Genomic DNA, 25035 nt, shown 5'->3' on the forward strand with positions numbered 1-25035 from the left:
TTTTTTATTATGATTAAAGCCGTCTTTTTTTAATCTATACATTTTTGAATTATTCTAAATTATTTTGGTAAATTTGATGTGAAATAAATATTTATTTTACAGTTTAATTTTTTAATCAAGTTCAATCTATTTGTTTAAACAAATTCATTTTCAAATGAATTCAAATTACTTTAGTAAAATATAGATATTTATTTTACAGAATTTTTATCAAGTTCAGTAATTAATTAATTAATTAATTAATTAATTTCACATAATTGTAGTTAATATAATGTAAAATATGTTTAAATGTTTCAAGTTCATTTGTTCAAATAGATTTTTTTTAATTATGTAAAATTATATTAGTAAATATGATGTAAAAATAAACGTTTAATTTACAGATTTGTTTTTTGTTTGTTTTTATTTTCAAATGGATTAATTTCCAAATTAATTGTTTCAAATTAATTTAGTAAATATGTAAAATAAATATTACTTTTACATATTTGTTTTTATCAAGTTAAATGTATTTGTTCAAAATTATTTTTGAAGTTTAATGCCTCCACTTTATATTAGGTGGCCTTAACTACTATGTACTTACATCAAAAAATAAGTACAATGTACTTACTGTGTTCTGCAAAACACCTTTGCTGATATTGAGGTGGGATACGGGTAGGGTTAGGGACAGGTGTGGTGGTATGGGTAAGTTTAGGGTAGGGTTAGGTGTAAGGGAAGTGACAACAGTGTAATTACAAATGTAACTACAGAAATTAATTACAGATGTAATTACATGCAGGTATTTACAAAAATGTAAGTACAATGTAAAAACATGTATGTACACAATAAGCGCAATGTATCAAATTATTAATTAAAATGTTTGTACATAGTAGTTAAGGCCACCTAATATAAAGTGGGTCCAGTTTAATTTATATGTTCAAACTGATCATCTTTTCTTTTCTTATTTCTTCTCATCTTATCTCATCTCTTCTTTTTTTAAGTTTAAGTGCGTCTTCTCTACCTTACCTGTGCCTCTTTATTCTGGCCAGTACAAACCTCCACCTCTCACACTGTGTCCACAGGATCCAAGCAGGACTGGTCCATTCAGTGGCCCACGTCTGAGTCGGGTAAAGAGAACACCCCAGTGGGGCCGTCGGACCCGAGTCAGTGGGTCCGTCTCCAGCTCTCCCAGAGCCCCAAATTGCACTCGCGCTATAGCCAGCACTTAAGCCAGAGTCCCCAGGCCTTGGTGCCCCCCTTTTACTCCCCTCACCTGCATTCGGACCGGCTGACCGTAGACCCTCACTCTGGCCTCTTCCCCTCGCCTCTGGAGACGGGACATCACTCTCTCCCTCCTTCCCCCAGACAGAGGCACTTTGCCCACACCCCTCCGCGGACTCCCTTAGTAGTGAACACCATGACCCCTCCAGGGACGCCACAGGTCAGGCGTAGGAATAAACTGAAGGCCCCCGGAACCCCACCGCCCGCCAGCCGGAAGCTCATTCACCTTCTGCCGGGGTTCACGGCTCTGCACCGCAGCAAATCCCACGAGTTCCAGCTGGGGAACAGAATAGATGACGCACAGACACCCAAGTGAGTCACACTACATTATACAGTGTTCAGTGTAATGCATTGTGCAGTAGATATTTTTTTCGGTGTGAGGGCCACATGTTAGTCTATAGCTCAGCAAAACCAAGTGAGCTACCCACTTCGAGAGCATTTGAATGGGTCATAAACATGCTTTTGACACAAAGGCCAAAAGTTAAGAAGCAAAATTAGGCTTCCCTTCTAAGATACATCGCTCATTGCATGTAATCCTTCACAGTTACAATGCCAGAATGCACTGATTGATTAATTAATCAGCATATATGTATTTCATTTAAAAAAAAATTGTAAATATATGCAATTTCCCCATCTTGAATGAAAGTTCAGACAAGCTCAGTGTAATGCATTCTGGGATTGTTTTAAATGATATATATATATATATATATATATATTTTTAGTGCTGGGGAAAAATTAATCGCATCCAAAATAAAATTTTGTGTGTACATAATACATGTGTATTTACTGTGTATAATTATAATTATGTATTTGCATATATATACTGTATATATAATTTATTGTATATATAAATCTAAGTTTTTTATACAAATATAACATATTTTTCTTAAATATATACATGCATGTGTGTGTATTTATGTATACATAACAATTATACACAGTACACACACATACATATGTGTAATAAACTAAATGTATTTCAGCTAGTTGCCTAGACATCATTTCTTATTTTCATTTAGTTTAACTTTAAATACTAAACTAACTAAAAAACTAAAATTAATAAGTATATACATATATATTTTTTAAACTAATACAAATGACAAAAACATTACAAAATCACTACAATTTTATCTAAAAATAAAACAATAAATATAAAATGTTTAACTAATTCAAAATATTAATACAAATTTAATAGTATATCAATAATACTAAAAGAACGCTGATTTAAACTATTTGTATATTTAGTTTTATTTTAGTATCATGTAAAATTTCAGGAACATGCAAAGAGTCTCTAGATTCTCGTGCAGTTATTGTGTGGCGTGCATGAGTGACCATTTTAGAGTGTAATGTATGTGGTTTCATGATGCTCATGTGCCTTGTGTTGTCTTGAGAGAAAGAGAGAAATAGAAGAATAGAGAGACATTACGTCCTAACTTAGATCAGTAAACTGGATTAAATGGCATTAGATCAGTGATTACCAGTCCCCTTCTTCTGATGTGATCCAGACCCTTTCCATGTCCCTTTAATAAGGGCCTGGATGCTGAGAATGCCAGCAAATAGGGAAATCCAATCAGGACAAAGCTATTTCGATACCTCCACTAGACCTGATTTGGGACTTGTATTGTTCATTTGAGACTTCGCTGATTGTATGCAGAGGACTGTTTGTGACCAGGCACTGATATGTTTGCGCAAAGAGGTCATCGTATTGTATAATCAACCTTTGTCTTATGAAGCAGTACATTTAGGAGTGAACATGCATGGCATACAAAAAATGCCAAGCATGTCTCTTTGTAATGGCCTGTTGTTGGATGTAAATTTATGACTAGAACTGGAATTTGGTTGTCATTTGTAAATCAGAGTTGTCTAGCTATCAGTTGTGAATCAAGTTGTACTACATTTTAGCTTCACAGGGCTCGCAAAATTTTGAAATCCCTGGTAGCCCTTCGGGCAGGCACTCTTAAGATTTTGGTAACCCGAAAACAATTTAACTAGCCAAAATAAAAAAAATTAGACTGGAGTCGAAATATCAATCAAAAACAAAAACAAAAACACATGTATTTGGTTCTAACTGAACTGAAATTTTTATGAATTTTTATCCTGACCTGTCTTTTTTGGATCAGCCGAACTGAAATATCGGTGTGAATCCATGCGCCTCTTAACATTTGCTCTCTCTCACACACACACACACACACACACAGACACACACACACACACACACACACACACACACACACACACACACACACACACACACACACACACACACACACACACACACACACACACACACACACACACACACACACACACACACACACACACACACACACACACACACACACACACACACACACACACTCAGGGGGGTTTTTGTGAAATGTGGGGACATTCCATAGGCGTAATGATTTTTATATCGTACAAACCGTATTTTCTATCCCCTTACACTGCCCCTGCCCCTAAACCTACCCCTCACAGGAAACTGCAGTTTACTTTCTGTGAAAAAAAACTCATTCTGTATGATTTATAAGCATTTTGAAAAGTGAGGACATGGGTAACGTTCTCATATTTCACCCTCTTTTTGTAATACCTATGTCATACCCATGTCATTATACACATTTGTGTCCTGATATTTCACAAAAACATGCCCACACACACACACACACACGTCATCGATTGCGCATGTATTCTCTTTCATTCAGCAACAAATAAAAAAATGGCCTCGGGCATTATTAACGGAGCGGTACGGAGCAAAGTGAGTATTTCAACTTTTCAATGAATTCCTATGAAAGTTAAGCTTCCATATGCATGATCTGAAAACGCGCCAGACTGGACAGGCGCTGAGAATGACAGCCGCGCTTACCTCAGCTCTGCTCAGCTCTTCTCGTGATGAATGAAATCTTCGTTCGGCTCACTCACACTTTATTGAAAAGACACGTTCAGTTTTTAATTGTAGTGTCTGTTGCCTAACTGAACGAAATTATTCTATTACTATGAATATCAAAACAACGGTAGGGGCGGTGTCATGGTGGGCAAGTGATAACCAGTAGCCGTGGCTTTGGGAATGGCCTCGAAGGGCAGCGAAGCAAGTGCATTCTGGGAGTTGTTGTCTTTCATCCACATGATACTTTTCTCGGTCTAGAAGTCACTAAATTCAAAAATAATTTCACATTTCTACTGCATAAATGACCCAGTTTAAATACACATTCTTCCCAGCGCTGAAGTACGTCTTTAAATGATTCAAACTAGAGGCATATCTTAAAGCTACACTGTGTGATATTTTCCCCCATCTAGCGGTGAAAAGGTATATGACCATCCAGTGAATATTAGTTTATATTAGTTTACTATTATATTTAGTCCAAGATTAACATGGCTTCCAGTTCGACCTCGTCCACATTCGACACGGTGCCTTCGAGTGTTAAAACGCGAAAGGCGAAGCTTGAATTTACGGGTATGTCCCTCTTTGGCTAATGTACTTTCAAGATGGAGGGGCAACATGGCGACCCGCATTCGAACCCCTCACCCTTATGTATTTTCAATGGCATATTATAAACTTACGAGAATACTTTATTACTTGAAAGAAGTAAATATACATTAATGAGCACATATATTTTTGAAAGAACTAAGTGTTTTTAGCTAAGAATAAACTAAAAAAGTTACACAGTGTAGCTTTAACTTTAAGGCTACTTTTATCATGTAAACTACCTATATACAGCATGTATATGCATATGTGTTTGGGACAGAGGGGAACACGGTTGCATTCTCAGCAGATATACAACCCCAAATCAGAAAAAGTTGGGACAGTATGGAAAACGCAAAAAAATTAAAAAATAAGTGATTTCTAAATTTACTTTGACTTGTATTTCATTGCAGACAATATGAACACAAACTATTTCATGTTTTGTCTGGTAAACTTCATGTCATTTGTAAATATGCATCCTTTCCTGTCATTCAGACCTGCAACACATTTCAAAAAAAGTTGGGACAGGAGCAATTTAGGGCTAGTAATGAGGTAAAATGGTTAAATAATGATGTGATTTGAAACAGGTGATGTCAACAGGTGATTGTAATTATGATTTGGTACAAAAGCAGCATCCAAGAAAGGTCTAATCCTTTAGGAGCAAAGATGGGCAGAGGATCGCCAGTTTGCCAACAAATACGTGAGAAAATTATTGAAATGTTTAAAAACAATGTTCCTCAAGTTAGGAAGAGATTTGGATATTTCACATTCAACAGTGCATAACATAATTAAAAGATTCAAGGAATCTGGAGGAATTTCAGTGCGTAAAGGACAAGGGCGCAAGCCTAAGCTGAACAACCGTGATCTCCGATCCCTCAGGCGGCACTGCATCAAGAATCGTCATTCATCTAAAAGCGATATCACCACATGTGCTCAGGACTACTTTGGCAAACCTTTGTCAAGTACCACAATACGTAGTTACATCCACAAATGCCAGTTAAAACTGTACTGTCCCAAAAGGAAGCCCTACGTTAACAGTGTCCAGAAGCGCCGTCGACTTCTCTGGGCTCGGAGGCATCTGGGATGGACCATCACATGGTGGAAACGTGTACTGTGGTCAGATGAATCAGTATTTGAGGTATTTTTTGGGAGGAATGGACGCCGTGTGCTCCGGACCAAAGAAGAAAAGGATCATCCAGACTGGTACCAGCAACAAGTCCAAAAGCCAGGGTCTGTCATGGTATGAGGTTGTGTCAGTGCCCTTGGCAAAGGTAACTTGCACTTCTGTGAAGGCACCAGTAATGCTGAAAAGTACATAGAGATTTTGGAGCATAATATGCTGCCTTCAAGAAGACATCTTTTCCAGGGACGTCCATGCATATTTCAACAAGACAATGCAAAACCACATTCTGCACACATTACAAAGTCCTGGCTGCGGAGGAAGAGGGTACGGGTACTTGACTGGCCTGCCTGCAGTCCCGACCTGTCTCCAATAGAGAATTTTGAAGCGCAAAATGCGACAACGAAGACCCCGTACTGTTGCCCACCTTAAGACTTGCTTGCAGGAAGAATGGGACAAAATTACACCTAAAACACTTCATCACTTGGTGTCTTCAGTCCCTAAACGTCTTTTAAGTGTTGTGAAAAGGAATGGCAACATTACAAAGTGGTAAATGCTTTACTGTCCCAACTTTTTTTGAAATGTGTTGCAGGTCTGAATGACAGGAAAGGATGCATATTTACAAATGACATGAAGTTGACCAGACAAAACATGAAATATTTTGTGTTCATATTGTCTGCAATTAAATACAAGTCAAAGTAAATTTAGAAGTAACTTCTTTTTTTATTTTTTTGCGTTTTCCATACTGTCCCAACTTTTTCTGATTTGGGGTTGTATGCTGCTGATAATAAATCAAAACGAGACAGACGAGGGTCGGAGGAGAACACCGGAAAATGTGACAGAATGGACAATACTCGTCTATATAGTTAACAAGCGCAGCGGTTCAGCTGCATGCAAAAAAAGCTGCCAATGTGAAAAGCACAATGGGCGTGCGCTGCTCCCGCTCTCCATATGCACAGTTTCTGCGCTGCCTCCACACTACTTGTGCGTGCGGTGTGAAACCGATCAGCTAAACTTCACTGTGGTCAAATCGTCATGATCAAAACTTCCACGATCGTATTGTTCCAAGAGAGTGAACAACGTACATCAAGAAAGGAATGTTATTTCACTGTATAAGATAGGCCTTCGGGCAGGGCGGTGATACATTTTGGTAGTCCAACTGGAAAACACATTAGTCGCAGGCGGCGGGACGTCGGGTTAGGGATTTTGCGAGCCCTGCTTTAGGTTCTCGTCAAATCTCCTTGATTTAGTTTTCCAGCATCTTTGATCTTATGTGAAGACCAAATGAAATATTGTGCTAAAAGGCCTGTTCACACCAAGAACGATAACTATAAAGATAACTATATTAGTGTCCACACCAGCGGACAATATCGTTCTGTTTATTCTAAGCGCGTGCTGCAGTTTTGTCATCTGCAGCCTTAAATGCACAAGCTCTTTAAAGCAGGGTGGATTCTAATGTTTTTACCACTCATTAGCTGAAAACAATTATTATTCTGAAAGTGATTGCCGTTTTTGTTATAGTTGTGGTGGTCTTTTATATTTAGAATGAATTTTAGAACTATATCTATCATTATAGTCATCGTCCTTGGTGTGAACGGGCCTAAAGACTCTCCAAAACAACTTTCCACAATTCTTCCAGAATATTAGATATTCATGGAGGTTTATTTATTTTTTGAAACAGCTAATGAGCTTGTCTGTCAAACCCACATTGTTTCACTGCTATTGTCGAGGTGTGCTTTCTGTATAAAGCCTTAGTGCCTCATAATGGTTCGTTTCATCACCAGTTGCAGGACATTCAAACCACAAATATTTTATGGCCGGATTTACATATTTGCTTAAGCTGATTGAGAAAGCTGTGTTTTCAATTCCTACCTTAATAAATGACGTGTGGTGCTACAGATATCTCATTAGAACAGCTGTTTAGCTGAATCATAAAAAGACGAAACTGTCAGGACAGGTACACCGACTTCCTTTTTCAGTCACAATGGATTTGGATTTTCTGTTGATTTGATAGGATCACAACGAATGACAGATGCTTAGCTTGTGTGCAGCATGTGCTATATGCAGATTGATTATGAATGCATCTTGGCAAGGCACTGTCATAGTCCGATATTGACAGTTCAATGATAAATGCACTTTCTTAAAGCATGTTGCTTGTCTTGTGGATGAATGAATTTTGTGAATAATTCTACAAGTCCACTGTTTTTTATTGTTTACACTACTGTTCAAAAGTTTGGGGTCCGGAAGATTTTTGTAATGTTTTTGAAAGAAATCTCTGCTCACCAAGGCTGCATTAATATGATCAAAATACAGTAAAAACAGCAATACTATGAAATATTATTACAATTTTAAATAAGCGTTTTTGTTTTAATATATTTTTAAATGTATTTATTCCTGTGATGGCAAAGCTTAATTTTCAGCATCATTACTTTTATTCTTCAGTGTCACGCGATCCTCCAAAAATCATTTGGCGTTTTGTTGCTCAAAAAACATTTATTGATGGTGATGAAACAGTTGTACAGTTGTTTCTACCTAATATATATCTATATCTATATCTATATCTATATATATATATATATATATACATATACACACAAGACTAATATTGCCATATCACGACTCCAAATCTGCTCCATGTTAATTAAAAAAAACCCAAGATAAAACTCAACAATCATCTACTAACCTTTATTAAAGAACTTTTATATTCGAGAGCTCAGAGACAGGTTGTTTGGAGTCTGAAATTGTGTTTCTCTTCAGGAATGGGCTCTTTTCGACGCTCTGGAAAAATGTTCATCGTCTCAAGGGACAAAAGTGGTCATAAACCTTAGCTTACCATGTTTCTTCCTCATAATTACAGACCTTTTGACAGCTTACATTAACCTATGACCCTCACACACTGAGGCACTCACGCTCACACTCACCCCAGAATTCCTAATGAGGGATTTTTAATGAGTCCGGACAGAGGAATTCTCTCACCATTCAAATGTGAATCTAGCACGGCATTCCCTCTGATTATATGAGAAGAATCCTTTTTATGGAGACTGTGAGAATGTGTCTATCCTTTCGTCGTCTCGTAAAGAGCTAACATGAATGTTATTTTCTCTCTGGTCATCATTCATGGTGTCATTTGCACTCTGCAGCATTCTTTCTATTTGCTGGCTCCTGTATTGTATCATGTGTATGTGTGTATGGAGATATTTTAGAAAGGCGCTTGAAACGTAGAATGTGTGACAGCTGTTCTATTATATCTGGCAGGTTTGAAGGCGAAAACTGGCTGGAACGGAGAAGCAGGAGATGATGAAATTAGTGTTGTTTGATTTGCATGTCATCTGATTCCGCCTTTGTGATTGGATTGTAACTGATAGGATTTTTTAAGATTCGTTTGCCATTGTAATCTGTTGAATATGATTTCAATGGTCTTTCATCTGTGTCCATTTTTATGTATCATACATATTCTATGTCAGTGTTTGTGGTAGACAGATATATTGGCCAGCCTGATTCATCAGTATTCGACAGTATCAGCATCGGCTAGTATGAAGTGTGTCAGTTTCAGTGTTTTTGAGAGCCTTTTCAAAATAGGATATTAGTGGGTTTTCAAATTGTTGGTTGTGAATTAGGATGAAATCAGAATGTGTTTAATCTCTGCAATTCTTTTACATGCATGTGCATATACATTGCCAAAAGTATTGGGACACCCCTCCAAATGACTGAATTCAGCTATTCCAAGCACTTCCATGGCCACAGGTGTATAAAATCAAGCACCTAGGTATGCAGACGCTTCTACAAACATTTGTGAAAGAATGAGTCGCTCTCAGGAGCTCAGTGAACTCAAGCGTGGTACCGTGATAGGTTGCCACCTGTGCAAGAAGTCCATGTGTGAAATTTCCTCACTACTAAATATTCCATGGTCAGCTGTTAGTGGTATTATAACAAAATGGAAGCAATTGGGAATAACAGCAACTCAGCCAGGAAGTGGTTGGCTATGTAAAATCGCAGAGCGGGGTCAGCGCATGCTGAGGTGCACAGTGCGCAGAAGTCGCCAACTTCGCTAACAGACCTCCAAACTTTGTGTGGCCTTCAGATTAGCCCAAGAACAGTGTGTAGAGAGCTTCATGGAAAGGGTTTCCATGGCCGAGCAGCTGCATCCAAGCCTTACATCACCAAGTGCAATGCAAAGTGTTCCCTGATGAATCATGCTTCTCTGTCTGGCAATCCGATGGACGAGTCTGGGTTTGGCAGTTGCCAAGAGAACAGTATTTGTCTGTCTGCATTGTGCCAAGAGTAAAGTTTGTTGGAGGGGGACAATTTCATGCTCCCAACTTTGTGGGAACAGTTTGGGAATGGCCCCTTCCTGTTCCAACATGACTGCGCACCAGTGAACAAAGCAAGGTCCATAAAGACATGGATGAGCGAGTTTGGTGTGGAGGAACTTGACTGGCCTGCACAGAGTCCTGACCTCAACCCGATAGAACACCTTTGGGATGAATTAGAGCGGAGACTGAGAGCCAGGCCTTCTCGTCCAACATCAGTGCCTGACCATACAAACGCGCTTCTAGAAGAATGGTCAAAAATTCCCATAAACACACTCTTAAACCTTGTGGAAAGCCTTCCCAGAAGAGTTGCAGCTGTTTTAGCTGCAAAGGGTGGGCCAACTCCATATTAAACCCTACGGATTAAGAATGGGATATCATTCAAGTTCATCTGCTCTTGACTGAATAATGTTTTTACTTTTATATAATTTATAATGTATGCAGTGAAGACTGTGAAGTGTTTAATAACTTTATTAATTTTCTGTATTTAGGCTTATCCTACCTGTTAGTCCTACCTGAGAATCTTAAAGTACTGTTTTCAAGGTTACATGGGTAAACAATAACGAAAACAATAATTTTTTATGCATTTTGACAGGGTAAGCAAAAATCTGAACTGGTCTGACTGGGCCAATAGAAAAAATTGAGCCCTGATATATTGGGTAATGTACCCAACACAGGTAAATGTGACATTTATTATAATAGGTTTATGTGAAGATTGTTTTAAGTTCACTTCAATTAAATATGATCTTATTTAAAGTCTAATAAATGTTTAAAGAAAATGAGAGCTTTCAATTGTACTGTAATGCTGAATTCCTATAATGTCTAAAACTGAGGAAAAAAAAACTATTATCTAGTAGAGAAAGTATTGGTAATGGTGATACTGGCCTTCTTTCATGTAAATATGCCATTAAACAGATATTTTAAATATAGTCAAGTCAAGTCAACTTTATTTATATAGCGCTTTTTACAATGCAGATTGTTTCAAAGCAGCTTCACAGTGTTAAACAGGAAAATAATGCAACATCATTTTATTTTAAATATAGGCTACTGTCTTTATGTTGTTTATACGTTAATTTGGAGATTAAATGTGAAATTATTACAATATAAAATATATTAAAACTTTAATGTTAGGTCTATTAATCGCTATTAATCACAATTCATTACAGAAAAAACTTGCAATTAATTAGTGAATTTTTTTATCTTTAATTAAAATGTTTTCAATATATGCACACACACATCAGCATCTGCATATTATGATTTCTGAAGGATCATGTGACACTGAAGACACTGAAAAATCAACTTTGCATCACAGTAGTATATTACATTTGAAAAAATAATAAAATAGAAACAGTTATTTTAAAATTTAATAATATTTAACAATATTACTGTTTTAACTGTATTTTAGATCAAATAAATGCAGCCTTTATGAGCATAAGAGACTTCTTTCTAAAACATTAAAACATTTAACAAGCTCAAACTTTTGAACAGTAGTGTATATGTATGTCTCTATATGTCTATATCTATATATATTTTTGTAGATATCAAATGTTTGTTATAAATTAAAACAAATATTATATATTTCTATATATATATATATATTTTAAAAAGTATATATTTTTATATATACCTTTATAATATATTAAAAACTATACATAAATAAAATACATTTTGGTGAATTCCTGAGGTAATTCACTTGATTCTCAGCCCATCTTTGCAACGCTCAGCAGTCGTCACATTCTCAATTTAAACACACTCCTGTCCCCTATTAAACTTTTTTTTAGTGTGGAGTGGATGGCTATTAATTTTGCTTATGTACCCGGGCCACCTCTCTCTCTGCCCTTTTCAAGCTGAGTGCTCCTCTCAGCTGTAGAGATAATTAGCAAGGCTTATTTGCTATGCTAATGAGCGTCAACATGCATCTGCATAAAGGCCAATGTCTCTCCAGGCCTCTGTGCTAGTCAACTATTTGATGAGCCGGATGACAGTTAGCTACTTTAAAACTGTAATTTCCCAAGTTACATGTTACTTGTGATTTAAAGGAACTATACAGTCAAACTGCATTGAAGATTTTTTTTAAAGTTAATATTTATAGGATTGATTCCCAGGGAACGCGTTTGACCAATCACAACACACTAGTCCAGCTGATCAATCAGAGCACATTGTGCTACTAAACAGGGGTGTGTTTTCCGTACAACGACGTAACTCGCTGCTTAACGGTGCTGTGTGTAAGTTTTTAACTGCTAAAGCATAAAAATACCATAATATATTTGCAGATATTTAGGAAACATGCTAAGTTCACATACTTGTTTCTCTGAAAAACAATGCTACAGCCAGTTATTTTACGTGCATTCCGTGTCGGAATGTCTATTTTTGTTTTGCTCTGTGCGATACCACGTTGCCATTTTACCCAAAAGTATTTCGACACCACAGGTTGCCAGTTGGCGCATTAAACGCAGTCAAATCAACTCATCAACTTCCAGTGTGTAAGTCCCCTCGCCTTCTATTGTCAATTGCGTTCTTTCCTGTTGCGTGCATTAGTCAGAGGAGGAGGGGGCGGGGGCGGGGCAAACAATATTTTGAATTTGGACTGCTGTAACCATTTCAAACACCTTTAACTACCATAGTACGATGCATCTTCATAGAAATCGACTAGCTAGTCATGACTGCTTCCCGAAACAGCATTGTCGCAAGTTTGTCGTTCAACGTTCACGGTGGTTAATTATGTTTTTTTTTTGCTATAAATTACGGACTTGGCCTCTGAGGAATAATTCTTATTTTGCTTTATTTCCATATTCAATCATAGGCTCGTTCTTACATACTAGAGCACCTACGCACATGCACACTCAGGCCCCGATCAGACAGAACGCGTTTTTGCAGTGAGAGACGCCTTTTTTGAATAGATTTCTGTTGGCAGAGAGCGTTATGCGCGCTGCTTATGCGCCCCAGGCGCCGCGTGTTTTAAACGCCTACTGCGCCTCGCGTTTTAGAAGGAGCGCTCTGAGCGCATGAAGTTGAAAAAAATCAACTCTGAGTGGAAAAGTGCCCGACGTCATCACGTTTTTTTTCTATTGTCCAATCGAATTAATGGAGAGGCGGGTCTTCCGTTGTGGCGACCGTTACCTTGATTAGACTGACAGGACAGCTGATTCGGGGGTTTCCTAGCAACATAAAAAACCGCAGCTCAATGCTCGTTTCTAAATGAAAAAACGTCAACCAAAAAAGGCAGTGCGGTGCACCTCGTGTTTTCGAACCTGAAAAACGCGTTCTGTGTGATCGGGGCCTCAGTGTGCAAAAACAGTGCTTTAACCCTCTGAGGTTCTTCGTTGTCACACTCAGGACCTTCGGGTCAAAAGTGACCCGGCCCCTGATAAAAATCAATTAAATGTATTTTTGTTCAATAATATTTTTCTTTCTTTTTTTTGTGTTTTGAAAGAATTTTATGATAATAATTCATATTTATGCAATAATTATGATCAATTTTTTCCCATTAAATATAATAGAAAATGTATATATATATATAAATACACATGCTTTCATTGCTATGCGCTTTATTTCTTACATTGATGAATAATTGCTTTTATTTCACACTTTTCACAAAATTAGCTTTTGCAATGACACACGTTCATTTGTGTGTGCGTGTGTTTTTGTGTGTATAAGTGTGTGTGTGTGTGTGTGTGTGTGAGTGTACTTGTCTGTTTTGCACTCTTGATGTTTTAGAGATTCACCCCTTAACTGTTGTCTGCTTTGTTTCTGCATCATAGCTGATTTGTAGATTTTTCAAAAAAACTGTATTTTCATATTTTTGCCAATTTCCCATTAATTTCCTATGGGGGTCATTTTTGACCTGAAGACCCTGAGTGTGACTATTTTTTTTACGACCACTAAGACTTTTCAAATCCTGTCCCCAATTTTTGTGTGTGTTCATATACCAAGTACCAATAAAGTCACCTAGTTTCGTAACATTCCGATGAAGCTACGATTAAAATATATATATATATATTTTAAAAAATTCGGGTCAGAAATGACCGAAGAGCCCCAGAGGGTTAAATCTCTTGACATACGAAAAGATGTAAATGACATATGTATATATTCTAAATAAAAGCTATAGATTGTACTGAATGTCAGCTTGCTTATTTTGCTCAAGATAAGGATTTATTGAGTCCACATGTCATAAAAAACTAAAACTATACTTCTAACCGCATCTCTGTCGTTCCAACCACATAACTTTGCGATGCTGCTTGTGAATGTTCGTTGGAACTATGGTTTTGGGACTAACGACAGAACTTGGCTAATGATGTTTTCGGAAAACGCACCCCAGAGCGTTACTGACAGACTGGGAAGGGAGGAGCCTCAAGCCTGCATCAATGTAAAATATGTGAAAAATAAAGTGTTTTTTGGACATTCTAGTAGACCCCCCCAAAAAATTCAAGACGTTGTAAAAGAGCTCAATATGACCTCTTTAAGTTGCCCTGTAGAAGTCTAGAACTTCGTCACGCAGATGACATTTACTAATCCTATTGAAAACGAGTGAACGCTAGACAGCGCATCCAACTTTATACATGTACTGTATGTGAGAAAGCTTACTTTTATAAAATTGTCTAAAAGAATATATGTGTGCACACTCCTTTATGAAAGTTAAGACGTGTTTGCGCAGTACTTAATGAGAGTGTGTCTATGCGTGGGAACGGCTGTCTTTATGGCAAATGTTAAGCACTCCTTTATTTATTCTGATGAGCTCGGGAGACTCTGATGGAGAAATGGAGTAAATACAGGAGAGGGGACAGGGAACAGGGTGGAAGACGAAGGAGGAGGCGCATGAATCACGCTGTGAAGCCTTTTCTTCAAGTAATTCCACCGTGGATTACTTGAAATTGAGAAATTTGCATTCGCTTCAATACGAGCCGCTGTGTTTGGATTGATTAGGTCTGTTACCTCCCCTTTACTCCCTCTCCCTCCACAGCTCTCACTTTTAATGAGAGTGTTTTTTATTGCTGAAAACTTTTGAAATGAGATGAGGAGCAGACCTGTGTTTGATCATCGTGTTTAGTTCAGGTCTATTGCGGCATCGTGGCTTCAATCTAAAGGATATGGAAATGGGATCATGTTGCCTTGGGCTCACAGAAGTCATACAAAAGTGAGAGAATCAAGCATATTATGATGCAACGGAATGCCAATACACAATTTGTGTAGATGTATATAAATATTAGATTTGTATTAACATTGTATAAACTGAAAGTCCAAATTTTAGTTGTGTAATCATACTGATTTTTGTATAAAGACTTTAATGAAACGTTATTTTTGAAAATCCAAAATACTGTATTATCATGCAGAGGGAGTCATGTAATGTTCAATAAAGAATACACACAGACAGAATCACCTTTACACAATGAAAAGTGATTTACATTAAATTTGTAGTTGATGTGTGATGAAATCTTTTCTAAATTTCTGGTTCTGGGAAATCGATTTCTATTACCTAGTATTGTACTTCCATCAACATTTTGATCTAACAGCAAATGTTTGTTCTCGGTCAGTGGAAGATTGAAGTTGCTTATGAATAAAAGACTTTCTGTGGTATTGAGTTGCATAGTCAATTTTTAAATAGTAATTGTGAAATAGAGTGACTGAGGCTGGTGTTGAATCATGCACGTTTGTTTTTAGAGGTTGGTGAAGAATTGTATAGAACTCAATATACAGGTATTTTGACACTTAAAGGGGTCATAGAATGGTACATGCACTTTTACAAGTTGATTATACGGAAATGTGTGTTGGCAGTGCCTGTACACAACCATCCTATAATGATAAAAATACATCCAGTGTTTTTTTTTAATCTCCTTATATATTTTCCCCTGTCTCAAATCGAGCCGTCTGACCGTGTGACGTTACACGGTGTACGCCCCTCCTAAGATTGTTGATTGACAGCAGCGTTTCAACACAGACCCGCCCTGAGCGAGCTGTCATCAGTCCGCCATTGTTGATACGCTGCAGCAGAATGGCGTCTAAGCGATTGTGGTGTTGTGTTTTATTAACCTTTATATTAATCTTTGCAAATCGCTTGCACGCTTCACGATGAATGAGGCTAAAGTTTACAGGGTAAGTTACATTACGGCATGCTTTCTGTGTATGACGTTCTCAATATAATTCATAATCCCACGTTTATAATGAACAACGCGTTATGTTTGTTATTACAAACTGTGTACTCGGGTGATAGAGTTAACGTGGTAACACTACACTAAGCTTACTTTTGTACATGGTTTATAACGGTGTCTGTTACTGATTAAGAAGTAATGTAAAAAAAAAAATCTTATAACATAACATCAATCTGTCAATGAACTAACATATACATCAGTAAACACATAGCAACTACACTACTCTGCCAGTACAAAGATAGATCAAAGTGACATGACGTTAACCAACCATTCAGAAACGTTCGTCATCTGTTCCTGGTCCGACTCCGGTTCAAAATGATAAGGTTGCTTAGATGTGTCCTCAGAGACTCCCGTTGCCATTATTTCTCGAAAATATACCCTCAAATGTTGTCAAGGCAACACTCCACGTGTGTTGTGGTGTTGTGTCGGGTCGAACCGAACGCCCCACAGAGCAGAGGGGGCGGGGTGAGCAAAGCTCATTATCATTTAAAGTCACATACACTGAAATGACTTGCTGAAAACTGGGCTGGTTTTGACCAGGTAAATTGAGTGTTTTCTTACAATACTAATGAGAATTTTTAATTAAAGTATATTACAAACTTTTCATTTAGACACTAAAGAATCATATTAACTTGTACAAAAATGTCATTCTATGACCCCTTTAAAGGGTTAGTTCACCCAAAACTGAAGATTATCCCATAATTTACTCACCCTCAAGCCATCCTAGGTGAATATGACTTTCTTCTTTCAACCAAACACAATCAGAGTTATATTTAAAAATATCATGGCTCGTCCAAGCTTTATAATGGGAGTGAATGGGGAGATTTTGAAGGCCAAAAAAAGCCTTCGGAAGCTAAGCAATGGGTTTTTGTAAGAAAAATATCATTATGTTAGTGTCATGGACTGCATTTCCCATCATCCTCTCTGGCACCTAACCACGCACACCTGGAACTCATTCGAAATTTAGAAAGTGACATGTGAAGATCAAGTATGGTAACCCATACTTGGAATTTGTCCTCTGCATTTAACCCATCCAAGTTAGTGCACACACATTAGAGTTGTGAGTAGTGAACCAACACGGTCTCACTCCTATCGTCACATATTGACGCTTGGCCAGGACCCCTCTGCGTCACTTTTTAACGCACAGGTACTCCTTTAGCGTCTTTTTCCGACGCACAGGGTCCTCTATTTGATTTCAGTTGTTTGCCCAATGCATCAGATCAAGACTCATTTGTAAAAGTACACAGGATTTTATGAATATTTATAGGCTGGCTACTTTTATATTTTGGAGCAACTAACCCCACTCCTACCCTAAATCAACTTCTCAACAATATAAAACACATAACAGGCAAATAAAAGTACAGTCACATGTATTTATTGCAAAAAATGACCAAAGACAGGATAAAATTATTAACTCATGTTGCATTCCAAGTCTTCTGAAGTCATACGATATCTTCATGTGAAGAACAGAGTTGATCTTAATGTTTTAATTGCTGAAATGATGATCCCGCCGCTCCGTGAACGCACACACACACACACACACTCAGTCAAATCTCATTCAAATGCATTCAAATGACGTGATCAGTCACGAGACACACGAGAGCCAATGACATTTTGCAATCAAAGCTGACGTAATGACGCAATTGGTCACTTGACATACGACAGCCAATGCTGTCAAAGCTGACGTAACGTTTCTTCAGGCGGCAATTTTTTAAATGTGTTCATGATCTTCGGCGGATGGACTCAACGCTGATCGCTTTTGGGGATTTTCTTCACTCAAATCAATTGTTTGGCCTCGGAACACTTGGAATATTTGTAATTTAAAAAATTAGGTTATGTTAAATTCACATGAAACTAAAAAAAGTAAATATATATATATATATATTTACTTTTTTTAATTTCATGTAAATTTATAACACTATACTTTGTGTTTTATAACCTTGGCAAGTTGGGATTCAATTTCAGAAAACTAGTTTATCAGTTAGTTTGCTGTGTGAGTGTTTCTAATGCATCTCTTCTGACCAACATAATCAATCTCGCTTTTATTTTTCCTCTTTTGGGAAATGCTATCATGGATTTTTCTCTTTTTTTCTTTTTTTAGAAAGCCGGAAATGTGAAAAGGGTCCATTTCATTTTTTTTCTCCTTTTCAATTTAGTGTTAAAGGGTTAGTTCATCCAAAAATGAAAATTATCCCATGATTTACTCACCCTAAAGTCATCCTAGGTGTATATGACATTCTTCGTTAAGACGAATAACATCGTTATATTAAATATTAAAAATTATTGAGTTATATAAAAATGTCCTGGCTCTTCCAGGCTTTATAATGACAGTGACTGTTGGGTCATTTTTGAAGTCCATAAAAGTGCATCTATCCATCCTAAAAGTGCCTCTGTCCGTTATAAAACTGCTCCACACGGCTCTGGGGGGTTAATAAAGGCCTTCTGAAGCGAATCGATGCATTTGTGTAAAAAAAAAAATCCATATTTAAAACTTTATAAAGTAAGTTATCTAGCTTCCGGCGAATTGCCTTCCGTATTCAACTTACGGAAAAAATGTTGTGCCTCTCGCAGTTCAAAATGCTTAAAAAAATGCAATCTGACGACATTGCACACCAGTTACGCTCGTCAGACGTAGCGTAAGCATTTTGAACTGCGAGAGGCGTTACACTTTTTCCGTAAGTTGAATACGGAAGGCGATGCACTTTTATGGACTTCAAAAATGACCCAACAGTCACTGCCATTATAAAGCTTGGAAGAGCCAGGACATTTTTACTATACAGTGGGTGTAGAAAAGAATCACCCCCCTTTTAAAATAATCACATTTTGTTGCTTTGTAGCCTGAAATGAAAACGGACAAAACTGTTTTTGTTTTATTCAGCTGTATATACAACTTATAACATCCAAGTGAAAGATATAATACCAACTTTGTTCGAAAAAAAAATTCCAAATGAAAAAACAGAATCACTGAGTTGGAAAAAGAATCCCCCCCCCCCCCCCCCCCCTCTTAAAAATGACTTGTAAGACCAATCAGGTGAAGTTAAAGGGATAGTTCACCCAAAAATGAAAATTGGCCCATAATTTACTCACCCTCAAGTCATCCTAGGTGTATATGACATTCTTCTTTCAGACAAATAAAATCTGAGTTATATTACAAAAGTCCAGGCTAATCCAAGCATTAGAATTGGATTTATAGTTGCTCTGTTTTTTAAGGTCCGTAAAAAGTACATCTGTCCGTCAAATAATAAAAGTGAATGTCCTTGCATGGCCTAGTCAGAGCCCAGACTTAAACCCCATTGAAAATCTGTGGAATGACTTGAAGACAGCAGTCCACAAACGGTCACCATCAAATTTAACTGAACTTGAGCAGTTCTGCAAAGAAGAGTGGTCAAATATTGCAACGTCTAGATGTGCAAAGTTAGTAGAGACATATCCCAACAGACTAAAGGCTGTAAAGCAAAAGGTGGTTCAACAAAATACTGAAACAAGGAGGTGATCCTTTTTCCAACTCAGTGATTGTGTTTTTTTTTTGTTGGTGTTATATCTTTCACTTGGAAGTTATAAGTAAATACAGCTGAATAAAACAAAACGGTGTCTCTCTTAATTTTAGGCTGCAAAGCAACAAAATGTGATTATTTTAAAGAGGGGTGATTCTTTTCTTTACCCACTGTAACTCTGATTGTGTTGGTCTGAAATTAGAATGTCATATACAACTAGGATGGCTTGAGGGTGAGTAAATCATGGGCTAATTTTAATTTTTGGGTGAACTAACCCTTTAAATAAGACCTGAGCGTGTTCTTTGACAGGCGTCATGAGTTTCACCCAGCCACAGTTTTTTCTTACAGTGAATCTGACTTACTCTCTTCTCTCTGACTTTTCTCTCTTAATTTTTCTATGTGTTATATGTGTTAAGCTGTACATTGCTCTGCACATGTGTTTAAGTGTTTGAGGGATTGGACCATTAAGCAAACCTCATCCATGTTAATGCCAGGCCTTTTCTTTCTCCGTCCCATTAATGAGCGGTCAGGTTAAAGGCATATAAGCGCCAGTGTGGCTGGTTTCCTTTCCCCAGTCTGGCCTTCGTAATGAGCCGCTCTCTTCTCCCTCCCGCGCAGATTGGAGTCATGATTGCGAATTTAAATGAGTGTTTAAGAGGGCCCGGGCCTCAGTTGCATCCCTGCGTATCATTGATTTATCACAGCCGTGCCCTACTGATGGGAGTCGAGCTGTCGGACACAAACCTGCCAGGAGACCCTGAACGACTATCTAGAGACCAGCTATATCAATGAATCAGATCCCACTTCCTATCTGCCTTTCATCTCAGTCATATGTATGCAGTGCAGACTGACTGAGATCTGAATTATTACGTCCATCACAGTTTGAAATGTTTCTCATTTAAAGAGACATGCAGTAATTTATTAGTTTATGTTATGAAATTCCCTTTTATATAATATCGCTTTTTTATTTCTTCACTGTCCTCATTAGCTTAATAAGAAAAGAAGAAAAAGCCACAACAAAGTTATTAGCCTATCTTCACCTTGAAAAATGTAATAAATACTGCTTCTTGTTACTTTTAGGTGTTTTAAAAAAACAAGTGTGAGAAATAATAATATGATGTTTAATAGCTGAAACTATGGTTACCATGGTACATTTTCTTTTTCACTCTTTCATATTCTCACGCACACAAATTTAATTACGAAATTAGTTTCTTGCTCATTTACAGTCCATGTTGTGATTCTCTTGAATGTAAAACACAGAGATAAATTGAATAGATAAATTATATTGCCCTTTTGCTCCTCTTTCACCTTTATATGGCACATTTTTCCCTTCATTCCGCAGAGCAGAGTTGCAAATAATGAGCGTAGCCGAGGTGTAATGAAGCTTAACTATCCATGTTCCTCCCTATTAGCACTGGTCTTACTGAGGGGAGAGTCCACGGCAGGCATTACGCTTCAGTCTCACATAACCAGTGTAGCGGCATGGAGTCTGCTGCTCATTACTGCTTTGTCCAGATAAGAACCGCCCACTTAGGCAGGAAGACGCCATTTGACCGATATAAAGTGGCCAGCTGCAGTTTGTTTCAATAATGTGATGTTTATGGGCAGATTTTGTGTCGTAGGCCTGGGTTGTGCGCCATTCAGAATTGAATTGAGAATGCCTTTTGAATTCCAATCCAATTATTTCCTATAATTGAGGTAGCAAATAAAATACAGAATTGCAATTCAAATTTGAAAGGTCAAATTCAAAGGAATTCATAATACTAACTAATACAAACTAATATGGAACTATGCTGAAAAATAATTGGTCAAATGTTTCACTCCTGATATTGCTAGTAAACTGTAAGCAACTCCTTGTATTAAACATCTTTGAAGTAGAAAAACTGAAATAGTATTGTCTTGTCAAATCTAATCTTTGTTTTTTATTTACAACTTCACTGCAAAAATTCAAACGGTAACAAGATTATTTTTCTTACACCATTGGTAGATAATTTAGCTTGTTTTGAACTCTTTTTCCAGAAAATAAGACATAATATCTAATGCCATTTTACTTATCTAGTAAATGCATCTTGATTTAAGATTTTTTTTATATTTGTACTAGAAACGAGACAAAAATACTGTTTTTGTAGCCTGGATGCCAGCCGAACTTAGCCCCGCCCACAACATTTGAGGTCGGGAAGTTCGGTCTGGACTTGATCCGTTGTGAAGCAACTATCAAGTGAAGTGAAGTGAAGTGAAGTCAACTTCATTTATATAGCGCTTTTTACAATGCAGATTGTTTCAAAGCAGCTTCACAGTGTTGTGGTGCCCTGGTGTCCTGTATACAGTAGCCAACACAAATGTTAAACGGGATTTATCAGTTACACTACATACCGTTACATAAAGCACCAGGACTTCAAAGGAATTATATGTGAAACTAGACTTCTGAGTAATACTGAAGATATTATTATACATTACAGCAACCCCTCCCCCTTTACCTTTCAGACGCGGCTCGTGTTTATAACAGTAATCTTGGGGGGTGGACTCATTTAAAGTAATGTAGTCGTCAGGTTTTAGCCAGGTTTCTGTCAAACACAGCACATCTAGATTATTATCTGTAATCATATCATTAACTGTAAGCACTTTCGGGGAGAAGGATCGAATATTCAGCAACCCGAGCTTTATAATTCATTCATCTGTATTATATCTATTGTTTATTTGTTGGACATCAATTAAATTTTTACTGTTGAATGGTTTTGGTGTTTTTTTGTATTTGGTAATTCGGGTAACAGATGTAGTCTCTATGTGATTATATCGAGGTGAAAGAGTCTCTATGTGCTGGGATTTATCTGACTTCTGTGACATGAGACAGCTAGCAGACGGTCGGTTTAGCCAGTTTGTCGGCTTCCTGACCTGGGCCCTAGTTAGTCAAGGTTTAGCTCTAAGAATATGTGCCAAATTATTAGAGAGAAGAGCGGCACCACCCCAAGAAGGATGGATGCCATCCTTCTTCAACAGTTCAGGTCTGCCCCAAAAGCTTTTCCAATTGTCTATGAACCCTATGTTGTTCGAACTATACTCGAACAGAGCTGTTCGGACCAATCAAATTGTCAAATCAAATCAAATTGTCCCAAACAAATTGTCAGGGCAGGCTTTATACAATGATGGACAGATGATCAACAGTAATGTAAACATCCACATTCAACTTGGGTTGAATTTGTTTACTAAACGGAGAACTTGTTCGTAAATGCATTCACCTTTACTATTTCTCTCAAAAATGATGATCGTGTTGATAAGTACTCCGTGTATCCCTAAATTATTTTTACAACACCAGCAAAGATTGTTTACACTCATCTTCTACTTCCAGCGTGCGTGCAGTTGAGTTCTGTTGACAACTTTGCGTCGCTCAAAACGTCACTTAATCCGTTGCTCTGATTGGTTGTAGGTCTATCCAATTGAGTGCAGAGGCATTTTCTTTCCTGGTTCGGTTGAAACACGCCTCATAATCACAGCCCAATGGAGCAGTATCAGACTCATATTCTGACTAGAATTGAGTATGACGACGTCAGGCTACTTTTTTTGCAGTGTTCGAAAAATCTTTTTTTACAGTGTAGAAAAGAAAAGTTTGCCAATATACATGAATGCTGGCTTGACAAAATGTTTTTTGAATGTTTTGAAATAAGATGGATTGATGGATGGATGAGTGGATGGAAGGGTGGGTGGGTGAATGGATAGATCGATGGAAAGCCAGCCAAACCCAGTGTTTAGATGATCCTGATAAGTGCTCATTGTCACAGTTGTAAACACCATGGGGGGTTTGGTGTCACGACAGCTTTGTTTCCAGGCGAACCGTTAAAGATGTCTCTCGGAAATCCTGTAGAATTTAACCAATCAGATGACGACTTTGAAACTCCTTAAGTGTTTCCCATTTTGTGTGCCATATGTATCAGATGTTCAGCCAACGGTCTGTGGGTGTGATGTCTGATGCTGAGACTAGAGTTTTACTGAGGCCCTTAAAGTATCCGTTATTTCGATTATTTGTGGTGCTTTTGAAGGGAGGCGTAACTAATATTATTGCTAATGAGTTAGTTATTTGAACAAACCCCCAATTTTAAGGATTAAACTTTAATTCACATTGTGAAAGTTGCGTTCATTGTTTTACATTTAGTTTATCTCCTGATATGTGAACTGTTAGTATCACATGTGCATGATTTCTAAAAATACCTGTTGTAGGGAAGCTAATTGGGTTTCATTTTGTAGAGATGGCCTCAAGTTACTAGCTGCTTGATCTTTTTCTCTTTTAAATATAGTTTCTGAGGTTAGGAGTAACAGCATGTCAAGGTCTCTCCCTGTCACCTGTTTCCTGCTTGCGTCATGTTCCAAAAACCTTCAGTACCTCCTCACACACTCACACTCACAAACACACACTCACAAACACACATTCACTCACACACTCACACCTTCAAGAACATCTGCCGTCAGTATGTGTCATATCCACACACTGACGCCTTGTGCGCTTGGACACTTTCATATCATTGTCATCAGTGACAGCATTGCCACACACGCACAAAACAAACAGATCATTTCCAAAAAACTTTGACAGCTCTACAAAAACAACACGCTCACTGGGGCTGCTTTCATAAACGCAGTCAGTAAAGCATTGGAGTTGCATTATTTTCCCTATTTGGAAATACATTTTATTTATATATAACTATAAATATTAATTTAATATATGTTATTAAAATGCATTCTTTTTTGGATTATTTCACATTATATTGTTTTTGCGGTTACTATCCCTTTAAATGTAAAAGCAAAAACAATAAATGTTTTAGATATATTTCTCTCTCTTCACACACACACACACACACACACACACACACACACACGCACACACGCACGCACGCACACTCGCACGCACGCACGCACGCACGCACGCACGCATACACCCACACGCACATATATAATCTCTCTCTCTCTCTTTATATATATATATTCCATTAACAGTTATGTTTCTAAAATGTAATATAAATTATACATTTTTAAATTAGAATAATTTTTTTTTACATTTAAAAGGATAGTTCCACCCAAATTAACAATTCGTATGCAAAAATGCATCATGAGAATAATGACATTATTTTAATTAGAACATTCTGTTTGTTCTGTGTCCTGTAGGTCAGTTATAGACTTATATTTAGTGATATGGAAATTATTTATTAATATACTAATTTGATTTTACTTTTTAAAAGTCTATTAAGTGATTTGGTTATGTTTGAATTAT

The 25035-nt window shown here is 37.4% G+C and overlaps 1 protein-coding gene across 1 annotated transcript in view; it reads left to right on the forward strand.

Annotated features, from left to right (window-relative positions):
- ksr2 (kinase suppressor of ras 2) overlaps nucleotides 1-25035 on the forward strand; it is a 169749-nt gene that overhangs the window by 49567 nt on the left and 95147 nt on the right. The window contains exon 5 of the mRNA XM_079815181.1: nucleotides 1053-1563. Within this exon, the coding sequence (XP_079671307.1) occupies nucleotides 1053-1563 (511 nt within the window). The remainder of the gene's footprint in view (nucleotides 1-1052; nucleotides 1564-25035) is intronic.

The sequence above is a fragment of the Gobio gobio genome (genome assembly GCF_949357685.1).
Source record: "Gobio gobio genome assembly, chromosome: 4".
NCBI classification, from domain to species: domain Eukaryota; kingdom Metazoa; phylum Chordata; class Actinopteri; order Cypriniformes; family Gobionidae; genus Gobio; species Gobio gobio.